General features: G+C 48.3%; 1 protein-coding gene across 21 annotated transcripts in view; it reads left to right on the forward strand.

The window, feature by feature from the left end:
- LOC128329473 (collagen alpha-1(XVIII) chain-like) overlaps positions 1–20134 on the forward strand; it is a 79847-nt gene that overhangs the window by 35478 nt on the left and 24235 nt on the right. For all 21 annotated transcript variants that reach the window (XM_053260758.1, XM_053260757.1, XM_053260761.1 and 18 more), the window contains 6 exons: positions 6185–6289; positions 13132–13200; positions 14831–14884; positions 15906–15974; positions 17920–17967; positions 19066–19221. In XM_053260758.1, the coding sequence (XP_053116733.1) occupies positions 6185–6289; positions 13132–13200; positions 14831–14884; positions 15906–15974; positions 17920–17967; positions 19066–19221 (501 nt within the window). The remainder of the gene's footprint in view (positions 1–6184; positions 6290–13131; positions 13201–14830; positions 14885–15905; positions 15975–17919; positions 17968–19065; positions 19222–20134) is intronic.

Genomic DNA, 20134 nt, shown 5'->3' on the forward strand with positions numbered 1-20134 from the left:
ATTGCTACCTGTGCTGCATATATTAAATGTTTTTCTCCTTTGAAAGAGGACTCATCCTGCCTGCTTTTCCTCAGGAACATGGTTATTCTAATCATGTGCCTTAGGGGGGAAAGAATCTCATCCCTCGTCCCTTATTATTTCTATAAATTGGGGATAATCAAGCTTGGGCCCCCAGGGTGCTTTCCAGATTAAAACCTACAACAATGTCACTACGGATCTGCTAAGTGTGCTTCCGTACTTCCTGTGTTGTGACAACACAGTCTCTGCACTGACAGCAAGGTGCCATTCACATTTCTGATGCCTTATTTCGGATTTTATCTTTGCATTATAGTGCTACAACGTTACAAGTCCTTTGCAGAAAAATAGCTGTATTTTCCCATGATAGGAGTTTGAGATTCTGGGGGTCCTTTTCAATACGATCCTGCCAAGTTGAAGCATTTCACCTCAGTGGTAGCATGTAATCTGGAAAGCGCCCACGTGTTGCTGGACTACAACTCCCATCATCCCCAGCTATGGCCGTTGGGGCTGGGAATGATGGGAGTTGTTGTCCAGCAACACCTTTGGACCCAAGTTTGAGAAGCCCTGCTATAAATTGTAAAGCACTGTAGAATTCACCCAGAGCTCTTAATGTCTCCTGGGAGATTAGTGGAAGGGCTTGTAGTGTCTCACGGACAGAGCACATTCTCTGCATGCAGGTTCAATCCCTGGGCTCTCCAGGTTAGACTGGGAAAGAACCTTATCTGAAACCTTGGAGAACAGCTACCAGACAGTGCTGAGCTAGGAGGACAAATGGTCTGATTCAGTAGAAGGCAGCTTTGTATGTTCCTATGCTAGCTGCAAACAGAAGTATCTTTTTAGGTGCATATAAGGAAGGCTTCCCCAACCTGCGGCCCTCCAGATGTTGCCAAACTACAATTCCCATCACCCCCAGCTACAACTTATTGTGGCTGGGATGATGGGAATTGTAGTTCAGCAACATCTGGGGGGGGCGCAGGTTGGGGGAGCCTGATATAGGGCATAGGGGAGGACCCTCCCCATTGCTGGCCCACTGTCCTTGCTTGATAGGAAGGCACTTTCCCTCTTAGAGCACTTTAATTCCTTATCATCAGTTGTTTTATATATCAAGCCTCCGTACAGTGGGGGGAAACCAATTCCTCACAGGTTTACTTTGCTTGATGCTTAGGATGGAAGAGTTAATGTGAAAATATACTCTTGGTTTCTGTTTCAGAAATCTAACTTGTGAGACAAAGCTTACTCCCCCACCCCAAGAGATACACTCTGCCCTTTCTGTGCCCCCTCACTCCATCCCCCATCCCAGGGGGTGGGTGGGTGGAGGCATATTTATATTTGCATATTTATATTTATCCTTATTTATTTATTTATTTATTTATAGATTTGTATACTTAAATATATATTTATATACTTAAATATAATGGGCAAAAATATGGGCAAACACTATTCCGTGTCAAGTGATCTGAAAAGTACAAGCCTTTGTATGTGCCTTGTGCAGAAGTTTGACTGTTGGAACACATGTAGGCATATTCCTACCTGTGTGTGGAGTGTGGACATAGCAGAGGGATGCTGGGAAGCGGGGACAGGGGGAGTGTGTAAACACAAGATTCTGCCATTGTACTCTGCAATAATTAATCTGGAAGAATGCTCACCTCCTTATTCCAGTCAATTATAAAAGTTAGGGGTGGGGAAGGGGTTTCTCTGGACTGTGAGCAGTTAAAGAATGGAATATGAAGGCAGAACAATTCAATCTATGTTGGGTGAGCTCAAGTGTGCACTTTATTGATACTTCTGGTAGCCACCCACCCACCTACCCCCAGGGTACTGAGTTGTTTAGTACCCCCAACTAAAAACACATAAGCAAGGCCATACAGTGCTGATTCGCTCTCCTTTAACCATCGTGTTGCATTCACAACCGAAATGGTCAGAGTTAGAGCGAGGCACCTGCCTGGCTACCCTTGGAAATAGAATGCTGAACTAGATAGAACTTTGGCCTCCTCTAGCAAGTCAAGTCTTGTGTCCTAATGGCAAACCAGTGCATTTCTAGCCCCTTCAGTACATGATTGTAGGTGGAGTAGGGATTTTTATCAACAGGTTGTGATCATGAACGCAGGAAGAAAAGGATGGTGTCTCTTCTGTACACGACGTATGAATTTGCTTCAGGGTTGAGGATTTGTGCTGGTGGGTCATTTATTTGCAGTGTGTGTGTGCACAGTTAGAGCTGTAATAAGGATTGTTTGGCAAACCCCTGCTAAATGAACAAAAAGAGGCACCTTTTGAAGTGGTGATTCTCTTATATTTAGCAGGAGGAGAGCAATTTGCCCTATCCAACCCCAGCACAGCATCCCTCCAGTGGCTGTTTCTGGTGTCAAACTTATGTTTCTTTTTAGATTATGAGCCCTTTGGGTACAGGGGGTCATCTTATTTATGTATTGTTTATTTTTCTATGTAAACTGCTTTGAGAACTTTGGTTGAAGAGCGGTATATAAAAATTTGTCGTTGTTGTTATAGTAATAATTCCATTTGTAGGGGGGGAAACAACAAAAAGTGCAGAGTACCTTTGTACAAAAGAAAGCACAGCAGAAATCTATGCAGGAGAAACCCCTTGTTTGAAGCTTGGGACTGTATTCCTATTCTTAGGCAGAACATAGGAAGCTGCCATATACCAAGTCATTGGTCCATCTAGCTCCGCATTGTCCACTAACTGGCAGTGGGTTCTTGGGTGTGCACAACACCCCTGCAAGGTGTATGTTGACTCCTTGCTCTACTCTGCCTCCCACCCTCTAGCAACCTGCACCAGCTATAAAGAGCTTATCTCTTCCCCACTCCAACCACAGCAATACATGTAGGGCTTGTTTGGCAACACCAGGCTCCACAAACCAGACAGCGGCTAATCTTGGAGTGTGCTCTTGAGATGAGAGACACAGGCCAAAGTCCCAAGGCCAGCTCCCCCACCCTGTCACAAACACACTGCATGCTCTCTCCCTCTGCACCGCGCCAAACTGTCCCTTTCCTGGTGCCTTATCGACATCCAGGGCCCAGTCAGACACAACAAAACCTTGGGTGCTGTGGCAGGATGACCTGTGCTTGCTGGACAGCTCTCATTCCCCACCCACTGCAGGGTCCATGGATCAGGAATGCAATGCATGTACTAGCAGGTTGCCAATCCTCCAGGATTTGGCTGCAGTTTCCAGGAACTTGAAAACTGCATGTATGAAAGGACTACACTGGAAAAACATGGCAGAGATGGGTGGAGCACAGGCTTTGTATGCATCAGTGTTACCTCTAAGAGGAACTCCCAGATGTGGTTGACTACAACTCCCAGAATCCCCAGCTGCAATGGCTTTTGCTTGGGGATTATGGGAGTTGTAGTCAACAGGATCTGGGAATCCCTGTTAGAGGGAATACTGATCAGGTCTGGTAGCAGGGCAGGGAAATAACTGGACGTGAAACCTCAGAAAGCCCCTGTGAGTTGGTTGAGACACAGCTGGGCCAAATGGAATAAATTCATATAGTCATGAATATATAGCTTCAAATATTCATATAATTTGATTTTTTTTAACCATGTCTTTGAGATTATGTGAACACTGTATCTGTGATGGCCCATTCACATATGCAAGTTATCAAGGGATGAGCATACATATTTAATAATGCAGATTTATTATTTGCAGATATGAACCTTGCAAAGTGTTAATGCTCATAGTTTGCCATTGACAGGGTGAGATGAAGATTCACCAAAAGGATTCTGAGAATCCATTAATACCAGGGACACAACAGTCCCAAAAGTCCTAATCCCATGAGCTAAATTCAAGCACTACAGGTGGCCCTCTTTATCCGCAATCCCAACACCCACAGTTTCGTGTATCTGTGGTTGGGCAATGGAGACCCAAACATTTTGACCATTATCTATGGTCAAAATTTGCCTATCCATGATTCCTGGGTGGCTGGAAATAACTTCCACTGTCATTTCCAGCCACCGTTGTGCAGTACAGATCCATTTTGTGGCTCTTTCTTCCGGCCCCCAAATCCCCTCTATGCATTTTCATGGAGAATTGGAGAAAATGGGTGCTAGGGAGGCATTGCTGGACAGTTGGAGACCTGGAGAGCAGAGTGTGGTACATTATTTCACTTATTTCTGCCTCCTTCCCACTTTTTTAGCCCTTTTTTTAAAACCTCGAGGAACCTAATTCCCCAATTACCATTCACTCAAGTTCTCGTTATCCACAGTTTCATTACTCACAGTTGCAGGCCAGAATGGAACCCCTGTGGACAATGAGGGCCACCTGTAATTGGAAAGTGGTGTAGCTCAGCTAAGGCTGAGCTAGACAAATCACAGTGTGCAGCTAGTTAGTCATGATTGTGCATAGCTGAAATCAGTGAAAGAAGTTAGTCATTACTAACTTCAATCCCATTAATTTCAATGGGACTTAGTAATGACTAACTTAGTCTCCTGTTGCCCATTGTGATTTGTCTAGCTCAGCTGAGGCCAGTCTCACTGACCTCTGCCATTAATTCACTCAGTGACCTTGGACAAGTTTCTCTCTTGGATTCATTCCTCCCACAATATGGGGTAAAATGGAGCCAGCGTGGTGTAGTGGTTAGAGTGCTGGACTAGGACCAGGGAGACCAGAGTTCAAATCCCCATTCAACCATAATACTAGCTGGGTGACTCTGGGCCAGTCACTTCTCTCTCAGCCTAACCTACTTCACAGGGTTGTTGTGAGGAGAAACTTAAGTATGTAGTAAACCGCTCTGGGCTCCTTGGAGAAAGAGCGGGATATAAATGCAAAATAACAACAACAACAACAACCTACTTCACAGGACTGCTATAAGGATTACACAAGGTATGGCAATGTAGGCAGCTTTCTGTAAACACTTGAAAACACAGTATAAATGCTATCCATTAATTTTTAAAGGAGCACTTTCAAAAGAAGGGAACAAAGAAGCTTCACACCTGGACGAAAAGTGAAGTAGCAGACAGACGCTAGAATGTACACAAAGGAATCAAAAGGAAGATGCTTCTCTAGCTATTTTAGTGTGTGTTAATGTGAACTCTGGGATGAAAGCAGATGTTACTATTTAAGTGTGGTAAAGGTAGACTAAATGCACACACTGGTTCCATTCTGAAGCATTTGTTCTTAAGGCAGTGGATGCGTGTTCATTTTACTTCCGACAGTGGATACGTGTTCATTTTACTTCCAGCACAAGCTCCATTCAGACATTACTTTGTGCATGCATATGGATGTCTGTCCACATGTACATGTTTTTCATTTGTTCATTTTAAAAGTGAACCTAGGCACAGGCCCTCTCGAATGCAGGGTACAGACAGAAAGTACTGTTCACTTGTTGTACATAATGTATGTGTATAACTGTTGTGCATACAGATGTATGTGCATACACTGTACACAGATGGTACTCCCATTGAACATAATAAGTGAATACACTTAAGCAATTATGTCTGTCTTCACCTTCAGTTCCCTGAAACCATTACATACCTGGAGTAATATGTTCCTTCTGAAAGGTTTTTGTGTCTTCTAGTGTCTGTGAACTAAATCAGTTTGTGTTCGTATATAATAAATCATCATTCTGAAGAATGAAATAAATCTTATTTATTTCTTATATATAATGTACTTCTGTACATTATATATTTCTGTACTTCTCAAAGCATATATTTAGCACTTGCTAGTTCCTAATAATTTCTGGGACCCGTAACAGCCATTTGTGTGAGGATTTATTGGATCGATGTGCAAACTGAGTCTTTGTTTCTACACTGTAAAGATTCCATAATTGACCACTGGGCAACTACAACTGATCTCCACACATCTGAGATTAGATATTGTGCCTTCTGGATTATAAAGGTGTGACTTCTTGTAGTCTTGAACCCCATCATCCCTTTGGTATTGTTTGGTTTTTGGTTTTTGGTTTTTTGGTTTTGTTTAGAGATTAAGAACTCTCTGTAATGTTTAGAGATTAAGAACTCTCTGTAATGGTAGGGGAAACATTTGTACCATCATTCAGATGAGGCAAAATACAGTTTCACCCCTCCCCAGCACAGAGAGACTAATATGCAAAGTGGCACTCAGCCAGTGTAATATGGATGCCAAACAGACACTACCTATATTGCATTAGGCTGGAGTGTGCCCACAGGTGCCTTTTCCCTCTGTCTTTGCAGGCTACCTCAGCAGCTGATAGGAAGAAAGTGTCTCCTAGCATTTCCTTCTCACCAGTCTTCGAAGGCAGCGCTGAGGAAAAAGAAAGTGAATTCCTAGAGATCCAGGTAACAATACTGGGGAAAAGGAGGAGACAGAATGGCTGGGGGTTCCCTTAATCTTCTCTAGCAAATGGGTTATAGTCTAGCTTTCTCCATCAATGCCTAAAGCAGAGTTGTTCAATTTGGCCTTCTTGCAGATGTTGGCCTACAACTCCCATAATCCCTGACTACTGGCCACTCTGTGGCTGAGGAGCCATAGTCTAAAAACAGCTGGAGGGCTGAAGCTGAGCAGCCCTGGCCTAAAGGCTGACTCACACAGTTGCAACTAGCCATTTAATCTGTCTCCCAGTCTGTAATTCCACCCAAATTTCCCCTCCCTCCCAGCCAGGTTTTGGGTCTGACCGATTTAAGTGGGAAAACCGACATGGGTTTCTTCCACACAAGCAGTTTTCTCCTGAATTAAGGGTGACCTCATAGTGTTGGGGAGAATACAGATGGCACTGCTGCCAAACCATTACAATCTGGTGTTTTTTTGGTTGGCCTTCTGTCCTTTTAAAAAATTAATGCTGTAGGGTTGTTTATGTTTTGTTTACTTTAAACACAACTGTCGTCTCAGTCCAGTGCAAGCGTGGCTCCCCCATGAGGCGAACTGAAGCAATCACCTCAGGCAGGATCTTTTGGAGGGTGGCATAATGAGACTGAGAGTAAGAGAGTGTTAGCAACTTGTGCATTAGCTTTCAACATCCTGCACTTTCCTGCCATCTGGCAAAACGCCAGGTGACTATTGAATGTGATGCTGGAGATTTTAATTACTTGTTATTTTAAATTAAAAATTGCGGAGGGAGAAATCTCCAGTAATAGTTTCCTTCAGAATTTTGCAACTCTAACAGAGCCCTAGAGTAGAAGCAGGCCCAATGGTTCCACTAGAACAAGTCCTATTAATCAACATTAAACTTGGATCAGTTATGCAGTATAAATAAAACTGGCTGTCGTGAATCCTCCCAAAGTATCTTGGAAAATGCACTCTGGTAAGGTAGTAAGAATTATTTCTTAGAGGTGCCTTGCCTCATTTACATTACTACAGTTCCCAATGTTTCCTATAAACAGGGGGGAAATTACTCTTAAACCAGTTAAAATGTGTAGTACCAATTCACCCAAAAGAGTCAAAAGAACAATGTCACACAGATAAGAGATCTTATGAATTTTTTATACTACCAGAAACTTTTGGTGGAAAGAAGAATGAGAATGCACCACCCTTCCTTGAAAGTCCACTAACTATTCCTCTTTTCCTTCAGAGGAGGGTTGCATCCGCAGCTAGGATGGGTTGTCTCGACCTCCTGCTCCTAGACACGGCCAATCAAGAGCTTCGGCTCATAGCAGGAGGGAGGGGCAATCCCCTCACAACTCCAGTTCTTCGCCCTGTCTCGCTCCAGCAGGACCGTTTCTTCGCTGCTCCTTCTGTTGCCTTTACCTCTTGGCTTTATCTCAGTTATATCGCTTGATTAGAGCAAGGGGAGAAGAAATTGATGAATTCCTCCCGCGGCTCCCTTCATACCCATAGCGGGGATGGAGCTTCAGCGCGAGGAGAGAGAGGCTTCTCCCTCTCTCTCGGAGGACTGCGTAGCACACTCCGTGTGCCAGGCTCAGTGGGCTGCAGCCTCTGCTCCCGCGCTCAACACTCGGGCCCAGGGATCGGCCAAGGCCGCCAAAAAACTTAAGAAGCTTACAAAAGCTCCGTCGGCACCCCGCGCTTCTAGGGCCCGATCTCCTCCCCATTCGCCCCCCCAGGCAAGTCTGCTCGGAGAGGGCGGGGCCGATTCCTCCGCTCCCGTGCTGCAGCGGGAATCGGAGACTGAGGGAGAGCTTTCAGGTGAGCCCAGGGATGGCTCGCGGGGGGGACCTGGGCTGGGGGACTCCCTTTCCGCCCCTCCCGCTAAACGTTCTTGCCCGGCTGCCGGGTCTGGCACCGCCACCACTGCAAGCGGCGCGGCCTCTCCAGATGAAGAGGAGGATATCCCTTCCCGCTTCGCAGCGCTCCTGCGGCGTGTGGTAGCCGAGGAGCTTCAGAGGCTGCCCTGGATCGCCCAGCCCCTCGCGGCGCAGCACTTCTTTCCCGCCCAACTGCCCGCGGTGCCATTTTTACCTCCCACCCAGCCGTTTCCCGCCATTTCCCTGGGGACGGCCATTTTGACTGCGGCCCAGGGCGCTCAGGGCCCGGCTCCTTCTCTCAGGCCTCCCGCTCCTCCAGACGACGGTCCGCCTTCCCTATCCCCCTGCGGCCCGCCTCCTCCTCGCTTGCCTGTCCCGGTTCCCCGTTTGGCGCCCCGCAACCTCCCTGTTCCATCGGAGGCTTCAGGGTCAGATAGGGAGGAGGGGGAACACTCTGGGGATGAGGAAGACCCCTCCCCCTCTCACCAGCCTAATTACCGGCTGTTCTCTCAAGCTGACTATCCTGTCCTTCTCCATAAAGTGAGAAAAACCCTTCGTCTGGGAGGGGTGACGCAGTCCAATCCAGAGGACACTGAAGGGGACCCCACCGTGCTGCCTTCCCTGAAAAGCCAGGAGATTGCTGTCCCCTGTCCCCAGCTTTTCCTGGACCTCCTCCAGTCTGAATGGGACAAGCCCATTGAGGGAAAAGGGCCCCCTCCTGCTGTTAGGCGCATGTACAATCCAAGCGCCTCCCTCTCTAGTAAGCTCAAGGTGCCCCTTGTGGATGCAGAGGTGGCCTCCCTTGTCACGGGAGCGGTCCTCCCTAAGGAAGGAGAGGACGCATTGAAGAACTTAGAAGATAAGAAATGCGACGCTGCACTAAGCAGGTCACATGAGGCAAATGCCCTCTCCATCAAAGTCTCGGTCGCCAATTCTATTTTTGCGAGGGTGGCAGTTTTGTGGGTACAGGAACTTACCCCCATGGTCCCCCCTGAACTACCTGTTCTGTGCCAGGGTCTCAATAAATTAGGAAAAGCGGTCAGATTCATGGCAGATTCCTCGCTAGATTCCACCCAGTTGTCCGCTAGGGCACTGGCCTCTGATGTCATGGTTCAACGCCACTTGTGGCTCAAGAGCTGGAAAGTTGACCACAAGTCGCGCGCTAACCTCGCCAACGCTGCCTTCAAAGGGGGCAAGCTTTTTGGTGAAGCTTTGGAACCCGTCCTTATTCAGACTAAGGACAATAAAAAGGTCATGCCATCCATGCCTTTATCACAACGTCAGGACCGCAGGAGCTACTCCTCTGCCACGCCTGGCTTTAAGGGCTATAGGTCTTCCTTTCGTCCCAGGCACAGCAGGCCCAATAGGTCTAACTGGAATAAGGGCCGCTCCTCCTTCCGAGACAATGCCTTTCGCAGGTCTCAGCAGTCTGGCCAGTCATCCAAGCCAGGCTTCAAACAAAACCAATCTCAATGACTCCCCTCGGGATCCCTGCCTCCCGGATCGGGATCCCTCCACTGTAGGGGGCAGGTTGGGGGAATTTGCGCACGTTTGGGCTCGGACCTGTTCCGATGCCTGGATATTGCAAACGATCTCTTCAGGGTACTCTCTGGAGTTTTCAGTGCAACCGCCAGACCGGTTCCTTCCCTCCCCCCGGTCTCACAAGGCATCCAAGCATCGCCTGATGGAGGAAGCCATTTCCCACCTGCAGTACATTCGGGCAATCGAGCCCGTTCCCCCAGGGGAGCAAGGGAAGGGGGTTTACTCCATCCTTTTCTTGGTTCCCAAGAGGAACGGGGAGTGGAGAGCCATTCTAGACCTGAAATTTGTCAACAGGTTCCTGCGGAGGAGGGGCTTCCGCATGGAGACGCTCCGTTCTATCCTGGTGGCTCTACAGCAGGGGGACTTCCTAGCCTCAGTAGATCTGAAGGAAGCCTACCTGCATGTGCCAATCCACAATCAGGACCACCGCTTCCTCAGGTTTGCTTATTGTGCCCGCCACTTCCAGTACTGGGCTCTCCCCTTCAGTTTCTCGACTGCGCCTCAAGTGTTTACCAAGATCATGGTGGCACTCGTGGCACACTTGAGGACCAGGGGGGTCCACCTGTACCCGTACTTGGACGACCTGTTAATCAGGTCCCTCGCCAGGGGACACAGGGATGTCCAGCTGACCCTCTCTGTTCTGGAGGCCCATGGGTTCATTGTCAACAGGCCCAAGAGCTCCCTGCTCCCTCAGACCAGGGTGCTTCACCTGGGGGCCGTGATCGATACAATACAGGGGACAGTCTGTTTGTCCGAGGAACGCAGGTTTCCCCTGCTTATGTCCTGCCGCTCTCTGATAGCCCGCCCCAGGACCAACGTTCTGGCCCAGTTGCAGGGCCGCATGGTGTCCACCCTGGGCATAGTGCCATGGAGCCGCTTTCACTCGCGCCCACTTCATTGGTTCCTTCTCAGATATCAGAACCAGGTGATGGGCCGCTCCAGGCTTCCCGTCACTCTTCCCCCTCAAATTGTTCAATCCCTGCACTGGTGGGTGTCCCCAGCAATATCAAAGGGGACCAACTTCCTCCCAGTGGAACACATCCAGTTGACCACGGATGCCAGCCTCCTGGGTTGGGGCAGTCACTGCCTGCAACATGTGGCGCAGGGTCCTTGGTCCAAGGCCAATCGCTCTCATTCCATCAACTGGCTGGAATTGAGGGCGATTCGTCTGTCTCTCTTGGAATTTCTTCCAGTGGTTCAGGGCCGCCATGTCCTGGTACGCACGGACAATGCCATAGCCAAGGCACATGTAGCTCGGCAGGGCGGGTCGAGATCCAAGGCCCTGATGGACGAAGCCTCTCTTCTGCTGACGTGGGCGGAACAACACCTCCTATCCCTAGAGGCGGATCACGTCAGCGGAGAATTAAACGTGATCGAAGATTGGCTGAGCCATTCCCAGATAGACCCGGCAGAATGGTCGCTGGACCTTCGGGCCTTCAAGCGCATAGTGCAAAGCTTCAGTCAGCCGCACATAGACGTGTTCGCGAGGCCAGAAAACGCCAAAGTGGATTGCTATCTGTCCAGGTACCAATCCTCGGGAGCAGTGGGAGTGGACGCTCTGACCTTCCTGTGGCCTCGGGGGCTGGTCTATGCCTTCCCCCGTTCGCAATCCTCACGCAGACAATTCAAAGGATTCGGATGCTTCAGGCGGAGGTCATCCTGGTGGCTCCACACTGGCTGCGCAGGCCTTGGTTTTTGGACCTGGTGGAGATGTCCATCGCTCCGCCCCTTCGACTGGGATCGCACTGCCATCTGCTCTGTCAGGGCCCAGTGTTTCATCCGGATCCGGCGTGGCTCAGTCTATTCGCCTGGAGGTTGAGCGGGAGGCACTAGTAGCTTGTAGTTACCCACGCTCTGTTCAGGCGACAATCCTTGCCTCCAGGAGGCCTTCCACGGTCAGAGTCTACCAATCGACCTGGAAGGTCTTCTCGAGATGGTGCAGTACTCGGGGTGTGCTACCAAAATCTGCTTCTGTGAACCTGGTTTTGAGTTTCCTCCAAGAGGGCCTGGATAAAGGGCTTCGCCCCAATACCCTGCGCCGTCAGGTTTTTGCCATTTCCTCGGTGCTCCCGTTGGAGGGCTCCCCTTTGGCTCAGCACCCCCACGTGCAGAGGTTCCTCAAGGGAGCTTCGATCATTAATCCGCCTACTATTCATAGGTTCCCAACCTGGGATCTTAACCTGGTTTTAAAAGCCCTCACCAAGGCCCCTTTTGAACCTTTGCGGTCCATCCCCTTACATTTACTCTCCTTTAAGGCTTTATTTCTGGTCGCCGTCACGTCCGCTAGGCGGGTTTCAGATCTCCGGTCCTTGTCTGCACGTAAGGAATTATGCCTGGTATATCCAGACTATGTACTGCTTTGCATGGACCCTTCCTTTATCCCAAAGGTGAATTCCGTGTTCCACAGAGCTCAGGAGATCATGTTGCCTTCCTTCTGCCCTAACCCCTCTTCTCCTAGGGAGCGTGAGTGGCACAAGTTGGACGTGTGCAGGGCAGTGAGGATTTACTTGTGGCGCACCAAGCCCTTTCGGGTATCGGACTCCCTTTTCGTTTGCTTTAGGGAGGGTTCCTTGGGGAAGCAGGTTTCCACGGCTACCCTGTCGCGCTGGATCTGCCAGTGCATTAATTTGGCCTACGCTAGTTCAGCTACCCCAGCCCCAGAAGGAATTACTGCCCATTCCACCAGGAGTGCAGCTTCTTCGGCCGCGTTTTCCACCTTAGCTCCCGTGGTTGACATTTGCCGTGCTGCCACTTGGGCCTCTGTCTCCACATTCGTGAGGCATTATAAGATTCATGATTGGGCCTCGGCGGATGCGGCCTTTGGGAGGAGAGTGCTACAGCAGGTAGTTTCTTCCTAAGCCAGACCTCACAGCTCCCTCCCGGTATCTCAGGGGCTATGGTAGGTCCCATCCTAGCTGCGGATGCAACCCTCCTCTGAAGGAAAATGAAGCGTTGGCACTTACCTGAAAGGTCATTTTCTTCAGAGGTATGGGTTGCATCCGCCCCCACCCGCTTGTTCGTCTGGTCTGTTCCCTCTACTGTCCTGATTTCCGATACCCCAACTGTCTCCTATATTTGTGTGGGGTGGATTCGCTCTGGGGTGGTTGGTACCCCTTGCGGGGGACAGTTTGCATGGCCGAGTTTCTTCTCTGCTGTTTGGTTTTCTATTTTTTCTACTGCCTGGCTTCTTTGTTTTCTGCTAGGTCTGTTGCCTTTAACTTTGCCTTGATTCCTTTCTGGAGCAGTACTAGAGCTGGCTATGAACTGGAGTTGTGAGGGGATTGCCCCTCCCTCCTGCTATGAGCCGAAGCTCTTGATTGGCCCTGTCTAGGAGCAGGAGGTCGAGACAACCCATCCTAGCTGCGGATGCAACCCATACCTCTGAAGAAAATGACCTTTCAGGTAAGTGCTAACGCTTCATTTTCTTCACTTTTCAGACAAAAGGGGAAGCTGCAGTATCATCGACTCCTCCAGTGACCACAGAGGGAAACCATCAGAGGGCTAAAGTGAGTCAGCAGAGCAGTCCAGAAGCCTTCCTAATCTGAGAATCCATGCCCCATGGTTAGGAGGCAGTGCCAATGAGGTTCCTCTTGCCTTGCAGTTCCAAATAATCCAGTAGTGTTTCTCTCAACAAGGAGTTCCCATCACCATTTACACTTCTGTAGTAAAATTTTGCCAGGCTATTCAAAGAACCGTTTCTGGGCCACCCTGAAGAGGTAGCATGGATGTCCTTAGAGATCCCTGGTGGGGTGCGGGATCAGCCAGTGCCTTTCCAGTTAATGTTAATGGCAGCAACAAAAGCAGAGCCCAGGTGGACGGTTGCCCTCCTTGCTCTCCCTAAGGACAGCCCTGAGAGGCAGAAAGGTGTACAGGAAAGTACCACCCCTTAGTGCTGGATAGTCCATCCACCCAGATTATTCTATCATTTCTGAGTTACAGACACAGCTTCTTTTTCTCCCTGTTGGGAGAGGGGAGCCTTACTTGACATCTCTGTGGGTTGGGGGGCATCAGTGCAGAGAGGAGGCAGCCTTAGAGAAAAGGAAAGTGACCGAAAGAGTGACCCTCTGCATTGCTGGAGTGTGCTTTGCCTGTGCCCACCTGATGCTGATACTGTTCCAGCCTACTCCATCCATTTTCACTGTTGCTACCCTGTCTTCTCCAGGAACTACCCCATAGCACCATCCTATGCATGTTTACTCAGAAATATATTCCACGGTTTACCCAGTGAGGCTTATTCCCAAATAAGCATGCCTAGGGTTGAAGCCCAAAAGAAACAGCAATTTAAGAAAAAGAGAGGACTTGGCATTCGTCTGGGGCTGGCATGCCCTCCAAGTGCCCCACCCCACTATTTTCTGGCCACTGTCCTTGGTTAAAAGTGTGGGTCTCGTGAAGGGGCAGGGAGATCCACAACTGCTTCCATTAATATTTTTAATAATTAATTTTAATGTAATAATTAATGAGCTGGAGATTGGCCTTGGCCCCCGTGCACCAAATCATGGTTGGTTGGTTCTTCTTGCCCACTGGGGCATTTGATTGTTCACTCCTTGTTATGTCTTGAGACCACACAGCAAGCATTCTTACCTCCCACAAAAGCCAATGATCAAAACTACCAGTTGCTACTCTAGCTGTTGCATATAGTAGCCAGAATTAGCAAGAGAAGACACCTAATGGTACAGCAGGTAAGTAACTTGCCAAGGGAACAAGAGCTTGCCGGTTCGAATCCCCGCTGGTATGTTTCCCATACTATGGGAAACTCCTATATTGGGCAGCAGCGATAAAGGAAGATGCTAAAAGGCATCATCTCATACTGCGTGGGAGAAGGCAATGGTAAACCCCTCCTGTATTCTACCAAAGACAATCACATGGCTCTGTGGGCTCCAGGAGTTAACATCGACTTGATGGCACAACTTTATTAGCAAGAGAGCTCCTTGCCCTACAAAAGGTATCTGCTTCCTATCCTAGACCTGATGGTTGTTCAGTTACTTGTGTGGGGAGTAGCAGGGGTGCCATGAGCCCCACTGAAAGACCTCTCGAGGGTATTTGTTTGATACCTGTGTCCTATAGTATGCCCAAGTGCCTAATATTCTTTTTTGGGAGGTAGGAGTAGTTTTGATTTTGTGTTTTGCATTTTGACAGATTATAACAAAGGAGGAGCTATTGTCAACTTTCTCCCCTAAGACAGCTGCCCAGGTAAGGAATGTTGGTGGGATAAACTTCATCCAACTTCTGGAGGAAACTTTGTTCCATGGGCAACTTGGCATCAAGATGCCCTGCAAACATGTTGCCCTTGCTCTCCTATCAGCTGCATCAATTAGTGCCCCACCCCCACTGCCTTCCTCTTTGCTAGACCTTTTCCTTGTCTTTGCTAGACCTTTTCCTCAAATACTTTGCCCTTCCTTTCCCTGGCACTTTCCAGACTAGCTGCTCAACAGTAGCAAAATGCTTCCATTCAGGCAAGTCGCCAGTAGTGTCCAGCCGGCACGGCGGCCCCACCCGCCCCACCCCCTACATCTGATGTCAGGTGCGGGGGAAGTGTGGTGTGGCTCCCAAACGGAACTGCACAGCCCCGTTCAGGAGTTAGATTCAGGCCAGCGCTGCATTCGCAGTGTGGCCAGGAACAGCTCTTCCCTGCCTTAAAGGCGCTGGCCATCTAACTCCCGAATGGGGCCACGCAGCCCTGCTCAGGAGCTAAACCAGCCTCTCCCCCCTCCGCATCTGACGTCAGACTCAGGGGTTGTGTCGGGGCCGCAAGGCATGGCCCCTGAGGGGCGGCTGCCCAGGTTATTTGAACCTGGTCGCCCAATGGTGGCTATGCCCCTGCAAGTCGCATTCAAGACTTAAACAGCAGGGGTAGCAGTCCCACAGAAACTAACAACCCGAAAAACTGCAACTGTTTTATGCTAGATATACGATGTCCTAGCTCTATATCGCAGTGATTAAATTCGAAACAAGGCATTGGAAATGTGAACGGCACCCTGCTGTCTGCATAGGGACTGCGGTGTCACAATTCAGGAAGTGTGTAAGCACACTTCCGAGATACGACGTGGCCCTGTTGCAGGGTCTAATCTGGAAAGCACCCCTGTGAATCTAATATTTTGCACTGTGGGCAGCTATTTGCACTGGGGGTTGCTGCTCTGGCAAGAAAGAGCAGACACCCGATCTCAGGAAAATTTCTAACACACTTACTAATGGTTGTCATCTTGTATTCCAGGAGGCCTCAAAAGCTGTGACAGATTCAGTTCAGCAACCCACAGCTTGGGGGTACTCAGTGACAAAACAGGTATGTTAGGACTCTGCTATTACAGAGAGGAGAATTATTAAGTTTACATGCAATGATTCTTATAGCTAGGAGGCACTCACTCCAAAAGAGGGCTGTGGATGAAGGTTATGCCAGATTCGGACAACAGGAGGACTTCTAGATCTCCAAAACCCTATTCAGACATTATATCAGGGGTTCTCAAACTTGGGTCCCCAGCTGTTTGTTTGTTTGTTTATTGTTCCATTTTTATACTGCCTTTCATAATACATCCCAAGGCAGTTTACAAAAGTTAAAATACAATAAAATTCCATACATTGCATTTAAAATCTTAAAATCAATCAAACATTAAAACCATAAAATGCCAAGAAACAATTAGAAACAAATGCAAGAAAGCGAAGAAACCTGGAGCCTATAGGAAGTAAAAGCCTGAGTAAATTTTTAAAAGCAGCCACAGTTGTCATGTCACAGAACAAATGTTTACTAGGAGAGCCTTCCAGAGCCTTGGCCGTTGTGGCTGGGGATTATGGGAGTTGGTCCAATCCAGGGGAGGAACTATAATAAGGCAGATGGGTTCAAAGACCCCAAGCTGCCCAGTTCCTGAGGGCTGCCAGTGCCTGACTCACCGCTCACCTTTCCCCCCAAGCTCCACATGGCCTTCATTTCCTTGCTGTTCATTGCTGGTTGCCAAGTGTTGTTCGTTCTCCCCCTCACTCAGAGTGAGGGAGAAAACAAACAAAACACACACCCAGAAACAAGCACAGCTGGGAAATGGGCTCATGGGGCCCTTCTGGGGCACTGGCCCCTGCATATGACATCACATGTGGGGTGTCACTGGGTGACATCACATGCGGGGTGTCACATGTGGGCTGCGTACTGACAAAAATAAACCAGCAGGCCTCCGGGGATGGGGGGAGGCGAACCCAGCCCCCCACTCCCCTAGCAGCACCACTGCTCCAACAACATCAGGGAACCCAAGTTTGAAAACCCCTCCATTATATTGTATGTGCATACAGATGTCTGTACATGAATTCATTTTAAACTAGCTGGGCCAGGCGAAGAGCATCTGTGCCTCTGCCAGCCTGCTTCTCTCTCCTGCCACCCGCGCAATTTCTGGCTGGTGGGCCCTCCAGAAAGCCGGCCCACCATCTCCTCCCACCCTCCAATTCCCGGTGGCCGGACCAGCCCGCCACCGCCTACTCCCGGCGGCCAGGCTGGCCAGCCACTGCATGCTCCTGCCAGCTGGCTGGCCGCCTACTGGCGAGAGCAACTTGCTTCAAATGTATTTATTTATATTTTATTTATTGTTAAATCTGTTTGCTGCCTTTCATTAAAACAATCCCAAGGCAGTTCACACAGAAAAATTAAAACAAGACTATAAAAATTACACAATGAAAATATTAAGCTAGAATATAAAAACATAGATCTGACTAAAAAGATTTAAAATACAACACAATATAACCATACAAAATACAAAGCAGCAGCAGAAGAGACAATCATATAAAAGTCTGCGTAAAAAGCCAAGATTTCACACGCTATTTAAAAACTGTGATGGAGACCGAGGAGTGAATAGCCACTGAGAGAGCATTCCATGGTCTTTCCAAATGATCTTGGAAGGTCGTCACTTCTTATGAGAAACACATTAGGGTGCATGTGCACTTGCCCAGCATCATTAGTGCGGGAGTCTATCTCTTCCCCATGGTGCAATCCTATTCCAGAAACACTGCTCCATATGCAGGGCCAATGATGGAAGTCTTTCCCATACAAACACGGTCTGTATCCATGCTTCTGCTTTTTCTTGGTTTTTAGTTTATTTGGGTGGGATTTTTAAAATATACATATTTGATTGGATTATTTTTTTTTTTACTGTCCCAAGAGAAACTGTGTGGGGTGTGCTCAGATCCTCCCTGACTGTAAGGCCTTCTCCTTGTATGGCTATTGCTGACTCTCCTTTTTCTGTCTTTCTTAGATAAGCAAGTGTGACTGTCCAGCAGTGCCAGGCCCTCCTGGTCCAAAGGTGTGCATCCAATCATCCCCCCCCCCCGTTGGCTTATGAAGGGTGAATCCAGGCCAGTCTGCAGCTGAATGAACATCCAGTATACACTCATTGCCTTAGGATGGGGCTGCACAGCTTTAGCCCTCCTGCAGATGCTGAACTACAACTTCCATCATCCCTGACTAAGAGCCACTGTGACTGAGGATGGTGGGAGCTGTAGTCCAAAAACAGCTGGAAGGCCCTGCCTTAGAAAACAAACCAAGAAGAAGAAGTAGAAGTAGTAGTAGTAGTAGTAGTAGTAGTAGTAGTAGTGCTTCAGACTAGGGCAGTGCTTTTCCCTCCAAACAACTGAACCCTACTTTTAACCATTCCATGCTAGTCAGGAATTCAACAGATGCAGCTTTCCCCATTGTTTTGTTTCCATGCTGATAAGAGCTGCTTCTCTTGAACTGCTAATAATAATGAGCTCTTAGTGGTTCAAGAGCTTTAGAAGAAAAGAGATGGCAACCCTAGCCACCAGAAGGCAGCCAAACTCAACCCTGTGACCTGTGGAGCATCAAGAAGGGTTTGATGCTGTACTGAATTTCAAATCAAATCAAATCTTTATTGTTACGGTCATTCGACCAGCAAAACACAAATACTGAATTTCTTACCCGGAGTCCAGTGGAACCCAGTTTCAAACACTGAAGGAATTAGGGCTCTTTTAGATGGTGATATATTCCAACTTCAGTACAAACTATGATAAATAGAATGAGAAATCTACACGGTATGTGGGGGTGTTGCATAATACTGCCAGCAGATGGCACTAGGAATTATGCCATGTCCTTATATCACTGCCCAGAAGATCCTTAGTGAGGGTTACATCTCCCCTGTACATTAAGCTCCTAAACAAGACTGTGCCATTCACAATGGGTGCACCCAAATGGGTCAATATAGCTAGCTGGCTTTTACTCAAACACCCAAGAGAGTCCTAAATTAATGTACAAAATTCTGACCCACAACATGCCCAGGGAAAAGGAAGGCACCTTGCACAAGTGGCTTGTGCATGATCTTCCCCAGGAATGCTGTTGCCTGGATCTATGCCACCTTCTTCATCATAAACTCGTTTTTCTGTGACAGGGAGACAAGGGTGACCAGGGCCCTCCAGGGCAAAGAGGACTACCTGGGGAGAGAGGACAGGCAGGCCATCCTGGTCTTCAAGGGAAACCAGGCCCATCCCTTCCAGTAAGACCAGACTGTACTGGTGCCAGGAATGGAAATGAGAAATCTGGAGAGGTGAGATCTGAGGTCAGGGAGGCGAAGGCAGGGAACATTCGGGGTATATGTGCAATTCTCTTCCAGGGTTGGAGGTATTATCAGGTTAATGGAGGAAGAGCTCTTAATGCTTTCTTCTAATACAACAACGAATTAACATTCTGCTCTAAGAAAACTGGGGTGGGGCCGGTTTCACACCAAAGATGAGAGGGGCACACACCATGGCTGTGTAGTAATTTATTTTGTTGAATCCTAAATTTTCTGTACTAAAATTCTAGACTGAAGTAGGCCAGATTCTGTGCTTAGAAATGAATTCTGCAACTGGCCTAACTTAAGCAATTTCCTACATGTATTTGCTTTATTGGATATAATACGTTCTGCTTCTCCTAGTCCATAAGGAAGTGAAAAGAGCTCTAGATCCTGCCATTTCACCACTGAAAATTCCTCTAGCCCCTTCTTTCTCACCACCTTGTGTCTCTTGAGTATTCCCAAGGTCTACCCACCTCCAAGCCTATCCTAGCAATCTTAGACTAACCTATGTTTACCTGTAACTTAAGCAAATTCAGTGAGACTTACTTCCTGGTAATGATTTGGGCCTGCAGTGTGTGTTTTTTCCAATGTAAATAGCAGCCCTGCAGGGGCTTGATCCCAGATGAAACTATGTGGGGAGGGGGTGGCTGCCCCTCCCATGGTCCTAATCTGGATGATCCCCAAAAGGCTGCTATTTGCTCCAGAGAGGAAATCTTCCATTGGTGTCAATGATATCTGCCACTGTCATGTCTAAATGTGACTAAGGATCAAACCAGATGAGATGGCAGATGTGTGATTACATTTCTGGTCTCTTTACATGTTTGCAAAAAGCAAAGTGTAGTGAGGCCTAATCTGGATGGGGTGGTGAGGGACAGTTAACCCTTTCTCCATGCCTTCCCCCCCC

Source organism: Hemicordylus capensis, chromosome 6, assembly GCF_027244095.1.
Source record: "Hemicordylus capensis ecotype Gifberg chromosome 6, rHemCap1.1.pri, whole genome shotgun sequence".
NCBI classification, from domain to species: domain Eukaryota; kingdom Metazoa; phylum Chordata; class Lepidosauria; order Squamata; family Cordylidae; genus Hemicordylus; species Hemicordylus capensis.